General features: G+C 51.8%; 1 protein-coding gene across 5 annotated transcripts; it reads left to right on the plus strand.

Moving 5' to 3' along the window:
* The first annotated feature begins 404 nt into the window (after window positions 1–404).
* LOC105062871 (cytochrome P450 2F5) lies at window positions 405–11,789 on the plus strand. 5 transcript variants are annotated; one of them, XM_074369620.1, is made up of 10 exons: window positions 580–747; window positions 1,985–2,172; window positions 2,268–2,430; window positions 5,085–5,234; window positions 7,393–7,553; window positions 7,908–8,084; window positions 8,486–8,627; window positions 9,424–9,611; window positions 10,194–10,335; window positions 11,331–11,789. In XM_074369620.1, exons 4-10 carry the CDS (start codon window positions 5,159–5,161, stop codon window positions 11,663–11,665), a joined length of 1,221 nt encoding a protein of 406 aa, XP_074225721.1. In that variant the 5' UTR covers window positions 580–747; window positions 1,985–2,172; window positions 2,268–2,430; window positions 5,085–5,158; the 3' UTR covers window positions 11,666–11,789. The 5 variants fall into 5 exon arrangements, with proteins under 5 accessions (XP_074225723.1, XP_074225721.1, XP_074225722.1 ...); XM_074369624.1 differs by having other exon boundaries at window positions 582–747; window positions 7,233–7,553; XM_074369622.1 differs by lacking the exons at window positions 580–747; window positions 1,985–2,172; window positions 2,268–2,430 and adding an exon at window positions 405–556.
* Window positions 11,790–14,533: the final 2,744 nt, after the last annotated feature.

The raw sequence follows: 14,533 nt of genomic DNA on the forward strand, positions 1-14,533 counted from the left end.
TCTAGGGTCAGGGAAAAGTCACTTGCCGGGTTCAGGTAGATCCAGTACTGCCTCTCTCCGACAGAATTATAGATGCCAAAAAAAGTAGAGAATTAATCATAATCAAGGCTTTACCCCTCTTTCAGGACGTGCCCTAACCTGCCTTTCTGGGACTTAAGCAATACCATGGGCCCCACCTCCATCCCAGCATGTGCCTGGGACCTTGGGTGTCAAATTCCCCAGAATCTCCAACCACTTCTTCCCCACCCACCACCCACCACCCACCCCCTCCCCATGGGAACGACAACCATGGTGTACACCAAAGGACCTGTGGGGGCACCCACACCTCCACTCCCAGGCCCTTGAATTCTGGGGCTCTCTGCCCCACCCCAGCCCCACCCCAGGAACTGGAGTCCTCATCCAGCTTCAGGTTTTTGCAGTCTGCCCTTCTTACCTGACTAGGAGTTGAGTAATGATGGCTAGTTTCTGGTGCAGAAGCCAAAAACAGACATACCAGGTGGAGAGCTTGGGAGAGTGGCATCATTCCATCTGGCTGTGAGCCCTGGCCGCACGCAGGGTAAGGCAGGAAGACGGGTGGGATTAAAGGCCACTGGGAGAACTAGGAGAAAGTCGGGCAGGGAGGTGTGGACAGAGCAGCCCCCGCCCTCAAAGCACACACAGAGCTCCTGGGCGCACACTGGCAACAGCCACTGCCAGTCCAGCCAGTCAGCTCCAGAACCCACCTCAGCTGCCCCTGCAGCTCAGCAGGTAAAGGCAGGGTGCTGGTCACAGAGGAGGAGGTGGCTTTCAAGAGAGGGGATCGCTGGCTCCATCTCCTGTCTCTGAGATGGGTTGGGGCCCTTCTTGTTATCTCCTCCGCAGGTTCTCAGGGTCTCTGGGTCTGTCTCTCTGGGGTGCCCTCTGGGACTCTGTTCTTTCACTTGTCAAGGTGTTTCAGAGCTCCTGGGCACTGTGTCCTGGCGCTTTACCCAGCAGGTGGCATCTCTCTCTGGAATGTGACCCTTGGGTTCATAACACTTTTCTGTCTGTTTCTGCTTCTGCCCTCCCTACGTCTCAGTCCTTCTTGGTCTTTGTCTCTGCATGGCTCTGTCTAATGTTCCCTGTCTGTCTGTCTCCCTGACTCTCTCTTCCTCCATGTCTCTCCTTTCTGTGTAGCTCTCTTTTCTATCTCTGTCACTGTCTTCGCCAGCAAGCCCTGTGTCTGGCTTCACCTCTTCCTCTCTCTGTCTGTCCCTCCACACACACTTTATCACTCTTTCAGTGTCTATCTCTGTGTCTCTCAGTGAGTATCTATCTCGATCTCGCCAACTCTCTCTCCTCTCTTTCTCTAGCTCTGGGTCTCTCTACTTTTGTCTCCTTTCTCTAGTCTCTGTCAGCCTCTCTTTCTGTGATTATTCTCTGTCTGGCTCTCTATCTGCACCCTGATTTGTCTGTCTCTGTCCCTGTGTGTCTCCATCTCTCTTTATCACTGTATCTGTGTGAGAGTCAGTCTCACGAAAGATGGTAGATAGATGGATGGATGGATGGATTGTTGGACGGATGGGCGGACGGATAGAAAGATGGATAGACAGGTGGCAGGCAGGTATCTATAGATATTTAGATGTCTCACTTTGCTTTTCTGTGTCCTCATTATCTCCATGTGCAATTCTCTGTCTCTCTTAGTCTCTGTCTCTGTCTTTATCTCCTTTCTGCCCTTCTCCATCTGTCTCTGTCTCTATCTCTGTCTGTCTCTCTGTATTCTGACTACCTCTGCCTGTTTTCTGACTGTCTCCATGCCCTTTCTCTCTCCCCTCCTCCCCACCCCCCTCCTCTTTCTCCCCATCCCCTGGCCTCTCCATATCTCTGCCTCTCTCTGCTTCCTTTCTTCTCTCCATCGGCCCCAATTTCCTGGGGAAGGCAAGTTCCAGAAGGAGATGAGGAATGAAGGGATTCCACTCTCCCCAGCCCTGCCTTCTCCCTTTTTGCCCACTTCCAACACCTGCAGCTGCCTTCACCATGGACAGTATGAGCACAGCCATCTTGCTCCTGCTCCTGCTCCTGGCTCTCGTCTGTCTGTTCCTGACCATCAGCTCAAAGGGCAAAGGCCAGCTGCCTCCAGGCCCCAGACCTCTCCCATTCCTGGGAAACCTGCTGCAGCTTTGCTCCCAAGACATGCTGACCTCCCTCACCAAGGTGCAAAGGCCTAAGCCTGGGTGAGGGGGAGGGACAAGGGAGAGGGATCCCAAGGTCCCACCCCGACCCTGTGACCTCTGTCTTCCTATCCTCAGCTGAGCAAGAAGTAAGGCTCAGTGTACACAGTGTACCTGGGGCCCAGACGGGTGGTGGTCCTCAGTGGGTACCAAGCCGTGAAGGAGGCCCTTGTGGACCAAGAGGAGGAGTTTAGTGGCCGTGGCGACTGCCCTGCCTTTCTCAACTTCACTAAGGGCAATGGTAAGCCTGCTCTTCATCTCCTCCACCTCCAACCCATTCCACAGTAAGGGAGAGGATAAGGGTAGGAGACTGTCCTCCCAATTTTGGTGACACTCAGGGCCTCTGATCTCACCAACGACATCAGATGGGATGCAGCCAGGCAGTACTCGTCTAAGATCAAGTCTGTCCCACCTTTGCCACCCCCAAATCCCACCGCCATCTTGAATTACACTTCCACGCCAATTTTTATCTCCATCTAACTCCAGCCCCACTCTCATCCCAACCCCTATCTCCATCCTAACCATGTCATCAAATTTCCATCTCAGTTAAGTGGCTAAATTATTTGGCCCCAGCCCACACTGTCCACTTCTACCCAATCCCCAGCAAGCATACCTCCACATTCCCCATTTCAACCTCAACTCCATCTCTATCTGCAACACTGACTACATCTCATTCCAACCTTCATTCCCATCATTAACCTTCTCCCAATCCCCATGTTAAAATCTATGATCAAGCCCATCCTAGTCCTTTAGTCAAACTGAACTCCACTATCATTTTTCTCCCCAGCCCCAGCCCCATCTTCTACCCCCAATCACCTACTGAGGTTGTCGGTCCCCAGTTCCCATTGTCAACCTTAACTTCAATCCCACCACCAAAACCAATCCCACCACACATCTACCAAACCCCAAGCTCCATCTCAACCCCAATCTACCAATCCTTCTTATTCTACCTAACTCCATCCCTATCACCAACCTCAAACCCAATTTATCATCAATCCCATAATCTCCCCTCATGCCCCATTTCTATTTTCACCCCATCTCACACCCAACTTCATCCCCATCCATCCAGCAATTCACATCACCAACTCCAAACCTCTCCTATCTTGGGATCCTGTCCTCCTTATGCTTGGAAATCACCTAGTCTTGTAGGAGTTTTTTCTTTTTTTTTTTTTTTTAACACAAATCTCTTATTCAAAGGAAGTCATATGGCAAGGCCAAAGAAAGAAAGTAAGAGAGAGAGAGAAAGAGAGAGAGAGAAAGAGAGAGAGAGAAAGGGAGAGAGAGAAAGGGAGAGAGAGGAAGGAAGGAAGGTAGGAAGGAAGGAAGAGGGGGGAGATGCTTTGATTAAAAAGGGGGTCCTGGAGACCGCATCCTGGACAATTCCTCTCCCCCTAAAGAATCTCTAGGGTTCCCTCTTGCCCTTCACTAGATGGGTCCCAGCTGCCCATGATTTGGAGTCAGAGCATTCTGGTTAAAGAAAAAGGAGGGGTATGGGTATAGCTCAGTGGTAGACATGCACGAGATCCTGGGTTCAATCCCCATTACCTTCATTAAAAAAAATAATAATTTAAAAAATAATAATAAATAAATATTTTTTAATTTAAAAATAAATGAAAAAGAGCAGCTATTGTGTATTCAATACACTTTCTACCTCCATGTCCCCTGGGCTTAATCTTATGACCTCAGCCATCCAGGTACATCGGATTCAAGGAGGTGGAGACAGGGCAGCTGAGAAACTCACTTTGCTACTTTTACACAGAAAACATCAGGATATATACATCATCTGTTACTAAAAATAGCTACCATCTAACTACTCAGTACGCAGCACAGAGGGTAACAGCAGGATTCTGCCACTTAACAGCAGGTACCTTTGGGTGAGTGATCGCCCCTCTCTGACCTTCAGTCTACCATCAGAGAAAGTTTTGACCAGAGGTGGATGAGATAATGCATACATTGTAAGAGCAACACACTATACCTTTTTCCTCCTTACATCCAGTTCTCTGCTAGTTCCAGAGGAATCAGAGATGAACAAATCTGTAACAATATCCTATTGTAGCTCCCGGGGCAGTGAGAGACACAACTCACTCACCAGACTGTGACCACAGCGTGGTCAGGATGGGGAAAGTCGGGGGAGCCATAGGAGCCCAGAGGAAGCACCTGAGCTGGCTAGTGGAAGAAGGGCCAGCAAATGCTTTCTAGAGGGAGGAGTGACCTCTAAGCTGACACCTAAAAGATAAACGTGACCGGTCAGGAGCACTTGGGGGGAAGAGTGTTCTGGAAGAAGGACCAGCCTATGCTAAGACTCTGTGAGTCCAGGGAGAGAAGAGACCAGGTCTGTCTTTTTCTCCCTCCTTTTTCAGTTTTATTAGGTAGAATGATTACAGTTCGACTGCACACACACCAGAACCAGGTCTGTCTCGCTCCTGGATGAGTTCCCAGAGTCTCAGTGCTCATTTTTCTTGCCTCTCTCCCGCATTTGTGCACTCACAAATCAATAAGCAACCACCAGCACCTCTTGTGGGATAAGCCCTGCACTGGATGATACTCGGGACACAGTGGTGATCAAGACAGACCCCCTACCCTGCCTTCACTGTTTAGTGAAGGAGATAGCCCATTGCCAGACAGTGACAGCCCAGAGTGGTCAGGTCTGTGATGGTGGAAACAGGAGCAGAGTGATCAGGACTGTGGTGAGGGAAGCCCAGGGCCCTAGAAAAGCTCAAAGGAGGCACCTGATCCAGCCTGGAGGGTCAAGAAGGGCTTACCTTCTTGGAAGGGCTTGGGGAAGATTCCAAACTTTCAGTCTGTCTCTTATCAAACATCAGGGAAGGGGACTCAAGACAGCAGCGGTCTTGGGGACAAGTCATTGGTTGATCTGGCCCTTCCTGTTCTCCCCAGGCATTGCCTTCTCCAATGGGGACCGATGGAAGGTCCTGAGGAGATTCTCTGTTCAAATTCTGCGGAACTTCGGGATGGGGAAGAGGAGCATTGAGGAGCGGATTCTGGAGGAAAGCAACTTCCTGCTGGCGGAGCTTCGGAAAACTGAAGGTTGGGGTCTCGGGATGCAGCCATATCCCTCATTCACATCTTTCCTACTTAGTGGTCAGGACTGTCAGATCCCACAGCCATATCCCTCATTCACATCTTTCCTACTTAGTGGTCAGGACTGTCAGATCCCACAGCGTGGGTATGAACTCAAAACTGGTGGCTTCTCACTTAGTCCACGATAATAGAGGCGCCCCCTGGAGGCGCCCCAAGGAAACACAGCTGTGGTGCTGTGTTTCCTTGAAGAAGGTCGGCAGAATATTATAGTTGCTTGGATGGGCTGTGTCTGTGTGGTATTCTGAATGCTGCTCGTGTAAATGTGGTGGATGACATGATGATGCTGCTCCTGAGAACTCACCACATGGTGGGGGGCCTGTGCTAAGCACGTTTTCATGCATAAGCCCTTAAGCCTCAGAACAATCCATTTTGCAGATGAGAAAATCAGGGCACAGTGTGGTTAAGTAACTAGCTTGAAGGGACAAAGCTAGTAAGTAGAGGAGCCAAGATTTAAACCCTTGTTTCACTGACACCCAAGTCCATACTCAATGTATGAATGTCCATTTAACAAGTGCTTGTTGGATACCAGGCACTAGGCTGAGCTCTTTGCATGTGTTAACAAGTTGCACCCTCCCAGCAAGCCTAGAAGTTATTACAGTTGATGAAGCTGAGGCCCAGAAAGGTTGTCATGTGGCCAGGAAGTGGCAGAGTTGGGATATAAACCCAGTCAAACTGTCAACCATGAAAAAAAAAGTTAATAAAATAACCAGCACTTAGATGGTGCTTACCATAAGCCAGCATTGTTCCAAGAACTTCGTGTATATTACCTCCTTGAGAAATCACCCAAAGCTAAGAAGTAGGTACTATTATAAGCCATAATTTACAGGAGAAGAAATTGAGGCAGAGATAGATAAACAGCACTCTATCCTGATCTCCAAATCTTGCTGGCTTTGGGGGCAGGGGTTGCTGCAGGGATTACATGATGTGATGTTAAGCAAAAGGTTAATAACTGCCTGTATACTTCCTGTTGCTGCTGCAACAAATTGCCACAAATCAAGTGACTTAACACAAATTTACTCTCCTATAGTTCTGGAGATGCAAAATCTAAACTGGGTCAGTGGGACTGGTCACCTTTCTGGAGACTCTAGGGGAGAATCGGATCCCTTGCCTTTTCTAGCCTCTAGAGGCTACCTGCGTTCCTCAGTTCATGGCCCCTTCCTTCATCTTCAAAGCCAGCAACACAGCATCCTCCAGTCCCTTCCCCAACTTTGCCTTCCATCATCACCTTTTCTTACTCAGACTCTTCTTTATAAGGGCCCTTGTGATTACATTAGGCCCACTCAGATAATCCAGAATAATCTTTCCATCTCAGGAGCTTTAATCACATATACACAGGTGCTTGGAAATTGGACATGGACATCTTTGTGGGGGGGCATTATTCAGCCTACCACACCACCTTGGTTTGTAACAAGTTCATGATAGGTAAAGCCCTTAGCTAATCACTTCCCAGCCACCCACTCGCTGACTCCTTGTAACAGTCCCATGAAGAGAAGACTATCCTCAAGCCCATTTTACAGGTGATAAAACTGAGGCGCAGAAAAGGGAAATCAGTCCACTCATGTCACACCTAGACTAAGAGACCAAACCATGATCCAAACTATGTCTACCAAACTCCAGACCCAGTTTTCTGGGCGGTGCTATTCATGTTGGAATGTGTTGTTTTTGTATTATTTTCTGTAATCTGTTCGGTTATCAGATCATTGGGTGTTAGGTATTTTGCTGTGTGTCGTTGCTGGGTGAGGATGTAGGATCGTCAGGCACTGCGTCTAATGTGTTGTATGTTGTGCATAGGTGGTATTGTATTGTGTATGCTGTGGGTTGTGTCGCTAGGAATAGCTGTCCTACTGTTTGGCATTGTTGTGCATGTACTGTAGGGTGGCGTGGGTTCTGTGCTGTCTGTTGCGTTGCCAGATACTTTTGCGATGTTGTTATGTTTCATGTTAGGTGGCGAGGAGCGTCCGTTCTGTGCTGCAAGTCACGTTGTCACGGTTGGGTTGGATGTCGTGAACTCTAGTGCTGTCGCTGCATGGGGTCTGGTGTGTTACACACTGTGTCTCCCTAGCCGCGTCCCCCGACCCATTCCCACCCTCACCCTCACCCTCAGGTGAGCCCTTCGACCCCACGTTTGTGCTGAGCCGCTCCGTGTCCAACATTATCTGCTCTGTGATCTTCGGCAGCCGCTTCGACTACAAGGACGAGCGTCTGCTCACCATTATCCACCTCATCAATGAGAACTTCCAAATCATGAGCAGCCGCTGGGGGGAGGTCAGGAGGCCTAGTTACACGGGGGACAGGGTTGGGAGTCCAGACAGTCCAGGGATATAGGGGAAACAGTGGGCAGGAAAGGAATTGTGATTGGCCCTGCCTGGCCCCGCCCCCTTTCAGTCTGATCCCGCCCCCGAGGTAGACGGCCCCGCCCACTCCGCAGGGGCTCTACCTACACATAGCCTTCCCCCGCCCCATGCTCCGCCTCTCCAGAACCTAGATGCCCCTCAAGACCCCACCCTGCCTGTCTGACCTCGCTGGCGCGCGCGCGCGCGCACACACACACACACACACACACACACACACACAGCCTGCCTACTCCTCCAAATCCCTCAGACTCTGCTCCATCCCCAGTTGTACAAGATCTTTCCGAGCCTCCTGGACTGGCTTCCCGGGCCGCACCGATGCCTTTTCCAGAACTTCGGGCGCATGAAGGACCTCATTGCCCGCAGCGTCCGTGACCATCAGGCCACCCTCGATCCAGAATCTCCCCGGGACTTCATTGATTGCTTCCTTACCAAGATAGCACAGGTAAGCCCTGCCTGGACGTCCCATCTCTGGTCTGACCTGCTATCCTGCCTCAAACCAACAAGGATCCCAAACCGAGCGGGTTTGGCTCTGATCTCCCCACAGGTGGAAAGTGAAGCCGGAACATCTGTCTCTGCTAGGCTGGCGCCTGGAGCCATTGGGGCCTCCGCCAATTCATTAAGAAATCCTTAAGGATCTGTTCCTTGCGGGCCCTGAGGCTGAGATTTTCCCTACCTTGCACCTTGCGCGCTCCCCAGCTCCCGCAAGGAAAGGAAGTTAAACAGGAGGGACTGCACTGGCACCCAGTAGCAGTTGTGTAGGTCTGTGGGGAGTGGGTCGCACAGGCCGGCAGCCCACAGGATATCCCGGCCCTGGCTCACATCCCCACCCCTTAACCCCCTCAGGAGAAGCAGGACCCGCTAAGCCACTTCCATATGGACACACTACTGATGACCACACATAATCTGATATTTGGCGGCACCGAGACCGTGGGCACCACGCTGCGCCACGCCTTCCTTGTGCTCTTGAAGTACCCAAAAGTGCAAGGTGGGAGCGCCGGGAGCCTGCGGGGTGGGGAGACCCGCCCCACCCAGCGCGGTGGAGAACACCCGCCCCGCCTGCCTCTAAGCCCCGCTCACAATGAGCTCCCGCCCAGGACGCCTTAAGTCAAAGCCTCCAGCTTGTGCCTGGATCCCACAGCCAAACCTGCAAACCCACCGGAGGCCGCCGCACCCACGTAGTTCCCAAGGTCCGCACAGCCTACCTGGACCCAGACTTCGCCCACACAGCTAGGAAATCCCGCCAAGAGCCTCAGCCACTGGACCTGCCCCTGAACCCATCCCCTCCCACACAGTCTGACCCTCTGGCACGGCATTGTCTGCAACCCCGCCTCCCCAAATCCCGCCTCTGGGTCATTATTCCTGCCTGGAACCCTGGCCTCCAGGACACAGTATAGACACCGACAGGATCTTTGCTGCCTGCCCCACCCCCGATTTCTCAGCTCTCCCGCACAGCCCACTCACTCCATCCATCCTCCTGTGGGCCTAGTCCTTAAAAATCCTGTTGGCAATTTCATCAGGGACCTGGACTCAAGGGAGTCCCAAAGCCCCGCCCGCACAACCCCGCCCTTAGGATCCCTGGCACAAACTAAACTTTCGCCCTCTCCTATATTTCTGAACCCAACCCCTCCCTCTGAAGCTCTGGCTAACCTTCACATGCACCCCTGCAGCGGTTCCCCACTGGAAAGTGCTGACTGGACTCCTTCCACACGCATGCACACACCTCTTCTTAACACAGTCGAGCCTGCTGATACCCTCAACAATGCTCCCCTCTCCATTTCCAGCCCGCGTCCAGGAGGAGATCGACCGCGTGGTGGGTCGCGAGCGGCTGCCGGCGCTGGAAGACCGAGCATCCATGCCCTATACAGATGCGGTGATCCACGAAGTGCAGCGCTTCGCAGATATCATTCCCATGAGCTTGCCGCACCGGGTGATTCGGGACACGGCCTTTCGAGGCTCCTTGCTACCCAAGGTTCGCTGGACACCTGGCAAATGACACTGGAACCTTAGGAAGAGATATCCCAAGCTCTTATAATGGGCATCGGCGGCTCTAGCAAGGAAGATTCCAGGCCTAGCAATCAGCCCCCTGGACCTTAGCAACTGGCATCCCAAGCCCTAGCAACAGACATGAAGCCCTTAAATCCAGAACCTCAGCCCCTTTGCAGGACCCTGTTCTGAACCTGGAGCAGACCCCCTATGACAGGTCCTCATCCTAGGACCCCTCTCCCAAATCCTCAGGGTCTGAGACTTCATTCTGGGGATCCTCTGAGCCTGAACACTGTTGTCAGAGACCTCACCCCCTCCCCAGAACCCCCAAATCTGTTCCTACAAGGAGGGTATCCAGCATCCTGCCTCCGACCCAACAAAACAGCTTCCAGTACCCATCACTGGCAATCCTAGACACTCACACACATTTCTTGGACCCCTGGTGGAGTCCTATGCTCCACCACCCCTTATCAAGTCCCCAGGACTCCCAGCCCTATGGCATGGAAATCCTAGTTTGGGAACCTCCTAGCCCTTCTACACCGCTAATTCTGCCTCCCCACCCACACAGGGCACGGATATCATCACCCTCCTTAATACAGTCCACTGTGACCCCAGCCAATTTCTGACGCCTCAGGAATTCAACCCTGACCATTTTCTGGATGCCAGTCAGTCCTTCAAGAAGAGCCCTGCCTTCGTGCCCTTCTCAGCAGGTGAGAGCAGTGGGGACAAGAATCAGTCTTTCTGGCCTGGTATTCCACTTACATTCCCCAGTCCTAATCTCACTCCCCAAACCTCGCTTCTTCATCCCACCCCTCAGGTTTGGATAAGCAAAGACATTCATTCTCCTTCCCAGCTCTGCTTCTACAGGCGGATAATGACTGAAATCCTTGAGGAGCGAGGCAGGGAGACAGGATGATAATTTAACTTGGATGTGGTCACTGTCAGTCTCTCCACTGGGTGGTGCAGTTGAAGTGGTTCTAGTTTTTCTTGGCTTTGGTCTTTACCCTTCTAAAAAAAAAAAAAAAACCTTTCCTGCTTAACTCAGTATTAGAAAAGGGGGTGGGGTGGATAATAATAGGTAACTTATCGTATTGCCTACTGTGTGTCCGGTACTGCCTCTGAGAAGGACTATCAGAGTGATGGCTAAGAGCTAGGCTTTGCAGCCAGACCTTAGCGTTGTGAGCTTCTAGCTGTGTGGTCTTGGCTGTGTTCCTTCACCTCTGTGTACCTCGATTTTTACATCTATAAACTGGAGATCATAAAAGGGCCCATCTCTTGGCGTTGTTATGAGGATTAGATTAATTAATAGCAGTTTGGTGCTCAGAGGAGTGCTACCACCTACTAAAACTGACATGAGCATTATATTCTCACTGCTTCAGCGGCCTTTGCCATTCACGACAACCTAATGAGGCACTATTATCATCCCCATTTCAGATACCTAACCAGAAACTGTGGCTTGATCAAGATCGCAAAGCTAGTAGTGGCAGAACTGAGATTCAAACCCATGCATTTGCACTTGTAGCAGGTCCACTTATTACTTAAACTGTCTTTCCCAGAACTTTAGATGGGTGGGTCTGCCATGTCCCCAACAGTCGGCTTCATACGTTTTCCTCTAAAAGTTTGAAGAACCCCTCACCCCATCTTAACTCCTCGCTCCTCCCCACCCTTTCACCCTGCAAAACGTCGGCTGTGCCTGGGCGAGTAGCTGGCGCGCATGGAGCTCTTCCTCTACTTCACCCCCATCCTGCAGAGCTTCTCTCTGCAGCCGCTGGGGGCGCCCGAGGACATCGACCTGACTCCGATCAGCTCGGGTCTCGGCAATTTGCCGCGGCCTTTCCAGCTGCGCCTGCGCGCGCGCTGACGCCGCATCCTTTCCAGATTCGCCTGGGAGCGATGAGGCCCGCACGGAGGGCTTGTTCCCTCAGTCTTCTCGTTCCACTGTGCCCCATCCTCTCGCCGTCACACTTGCTTCCCCTCACGTTGCGCATGCCACATGCCCATCCCCCATCATTCCTGTCTTTACTGGGTCTGCGCCCCTAGAGGTAGAGAAAGCTGCGGGGAAGAGGAAGCTGATGCCGTGTTTAACCCACAGAACTCGTTCTATATTGCACTCCTTTTGGGGGGCTTTTTGTATCATTTCCCAGTAAATTATCTTTATAATAGATTCAAAGCTGCCTTGGCTGAATTAAAGGGAGGAGGACAGTCCTCTGGGATGGGGAGAAGGAAGGTCTGGCTGCAGAGAGAGGAGGCACCTGGCTGTGCCGAGTTCGACCCTCACCCTCAGGGCAGCTGAAATTGTTTCCTAGAGACAGACTGGAATGTAAAGACTCTGAGGCCTGAATGAAGACAGAGAGGCAGAGAAGCCACGGCTGAGAAAAAGACAGCAGCCTAGAGAAATGTGGAAGATACGATCCAGGGCCCTGTACAAAGATGGAAGGTTAAGCAGGGAGAAAGTGAGAGCCTCGGAGAAATAAGCAGACACAGAGCCTGAGAAATAACAATTACTAACACTTAAAAAGTGCTTCCTATTCACGAACTGTTCTGAATGCCTCATTTAAATCTCCCTAGACAAAGCACTGTGATTATACATTTTTACAGATGAACAAACTGAGGCTCAGAGAGATGAAGTGACTTGCCCAGGACCACATAGCCAGAAACAGGCAGAGCTGGGTTCTGAGCGCAGATCATCTGCTTCCAACGATGCTCTTGTCAATCTCATGAGTCAAAGACTCGGAGGAAAGCAGAGAGATACTAAGACTGAGAACTGGGGAGGCAAACAGAGCAGAAGATAGAGACAAGGAAAGAAACAAAAATGATCAGAGAAAGACAGACAGGAAGGGCAATGAATGGGAAAATGAGGCACCAGGAGACTGAATCTCTCCCCTATTTCTCACCGCTCTCATTTGACTATTCCTTTGTCTTGCAATTCCCTCCCTTTGGGGTGGGGATAACAGTCCCAGGCATGGGGCCTTGCAGCCTGGGACTGCATTTGACAAGCTGACATCTTGCTGACAGTAGCTTTTCTCAAGGAGCAGGCATCTTAAGCTTCATTGAGTCAGAGTCGGACAGAATGAGGCTGGCCCCTAGCCCTGGGCAGAGGTGGCCTAGGAGGCCCTCCCCTGGGTGGAGTCCCCCCAAGTTCATCCAGAAGCTGGGACATGCTCTGCTGAGTATGGGGCCAGCTGGAATGAGGCTTAGAGGCAGTCCCCATATGGGGTGACGGCTCCCTAATCCCCACGCTGTTCCCACCACAGGCGAAGCACAGAGTCTGCCCTAGGGCCTAGGCAGGAATGCAGAGGGGAAGGGAGGACAGGAGAGACTCAGAGGTCCTGAGAAAGAAAGACAGAGAGATGGCAAAGAGAAACACATGGAGATACTGAAAAAGAGACAGACAGAGATGGAGAGAGGCCGGAAGAGACAAAGAGATACATAGAGAGAGGTCCCGGAAACCAAAGACTGGGAGTCAGAGAGACAGATGAGGAGAAAGAGAGGGACTGAGTAAAAGGGAGAGACAGAGATGCCCCAAGAGAAGGAAGATAAAGAGATGCTAAAGACAAGATAGAAATTGAGAGAGGCACAGAGATGAAGGGAGACAGAGATATGAGAGGAAAGAAAGAACTAGAGAGACAGAAGCCTCAAGAGATGAAGCAGAGACAGGCAGGCAGGGAGACAGTCAGAAGGATTCAGGAAAGACAGAGACTGAGAAAAACAGAGTCCGACTTAGAGAGAAGCAGAGACAGAAGAAAGTCGTGTATTCATTCCACAGACATTTACTGAGCTCCCGCTATGTGCTGAGCACTATTTTAGGTGCTGAGGATGCATAAGTGAGCAAGACAAAATGCCTGCTCTTGAAGAGAGCCTAAGAAAGAGGCTCTATCAGAGAGCCTGGGATGGGCTAGGGAGGGATGGGGTCCGTGAGAGCACGCTTGCTGCGCCCCACTGCACCCCTGCTGTCTGCGGAGTCAGTGCCTCTGAGCAGCGCCTTGCCCTGCAACCCCTGCCAGGCACTGGGTTCCTGGGCAGAGGAAGGCTGACAGGCAGGCATACGTGCTACACAAACAGACAGGGAGAGGCGGCAACAGAGACAGAGGGAGATGAAGGTAAAAACAAACTGGAAGAGGTACTGGGAGGGAGAAATAGACATTGAAAAGAGAGAAAACAAATAGGAACAGAGGCAAACACTGAGAGTAAAATGGAGAGAGAGAGAAATGGGGAGAGAGATGAACAGAGAAAACAGGGAAATTGAGGGTCAGTGAGACACTCCCAGAGACTAGCCCAGTCCCAGGCTTTGCACAGCCCCCCACTGTCTCCCCAGGTCTGGGCCAGGCGCCAGGCACCTGGCGGAAGGCTGGATCCGGCAAGACAGGGTGGGCGGGAGGGTGGGCCGCATTCCTGAACTGTCTGTTCCAAGTATCGACTCAGCCACATCCCCCACCGCTGGCCCATCCAGGCCTAGATCTGCCCCCCTCCAGCCCACATCCCCAGAGATGGCCGGAATGAGTACCAAGTTTGTCTGCCATGGTGGCCTGGCCTCAGGTCGGGGTGCACACTGAGGGGCCTTGGGAAATGGAGACCAGGAGGTGTAGCAGCATGGGTAGAGGACATCTGGGGCATCTGGGAGCTAGAGCATTGGCAACAGAGATGGCAGAAGTTCAGGGCAGGGCATAAGTATGGAGATACAAGGGGTCTACTGTGGGAAGGCACCCAAGAGTCATAGGATAGATAGATACGGAAATGCCAGTCTGATGGGTACCAGGGGGCTAGGGGACTTGAGTTGAGCATCTGGGAGACAAGCACAGCATACAGGGTTCCAAAGCAATGGGCACAGAAGTGACAAGGGCTCAGGGGTGAGTCCCCAGGAATCACAGGTACAGGGCACAGGAATGCCAAGCTAATGGATGCATCACC

This window comes from Camelus bactrianus, chromosome 9 (genome assembly GCF_048773025.1).
Source record: "Camelus bactrianus isolate YW-2024 breed Bactrian camel chromosome 9, ASM4877302v1, whole genome shotgun sequence".
Classification (NCBI taxonomy): Eukaryota; Metazoa; Chordata; class Mammalia; order Artiodactyla; family Camelidae; genus Camelus; species Camelus bactrianus.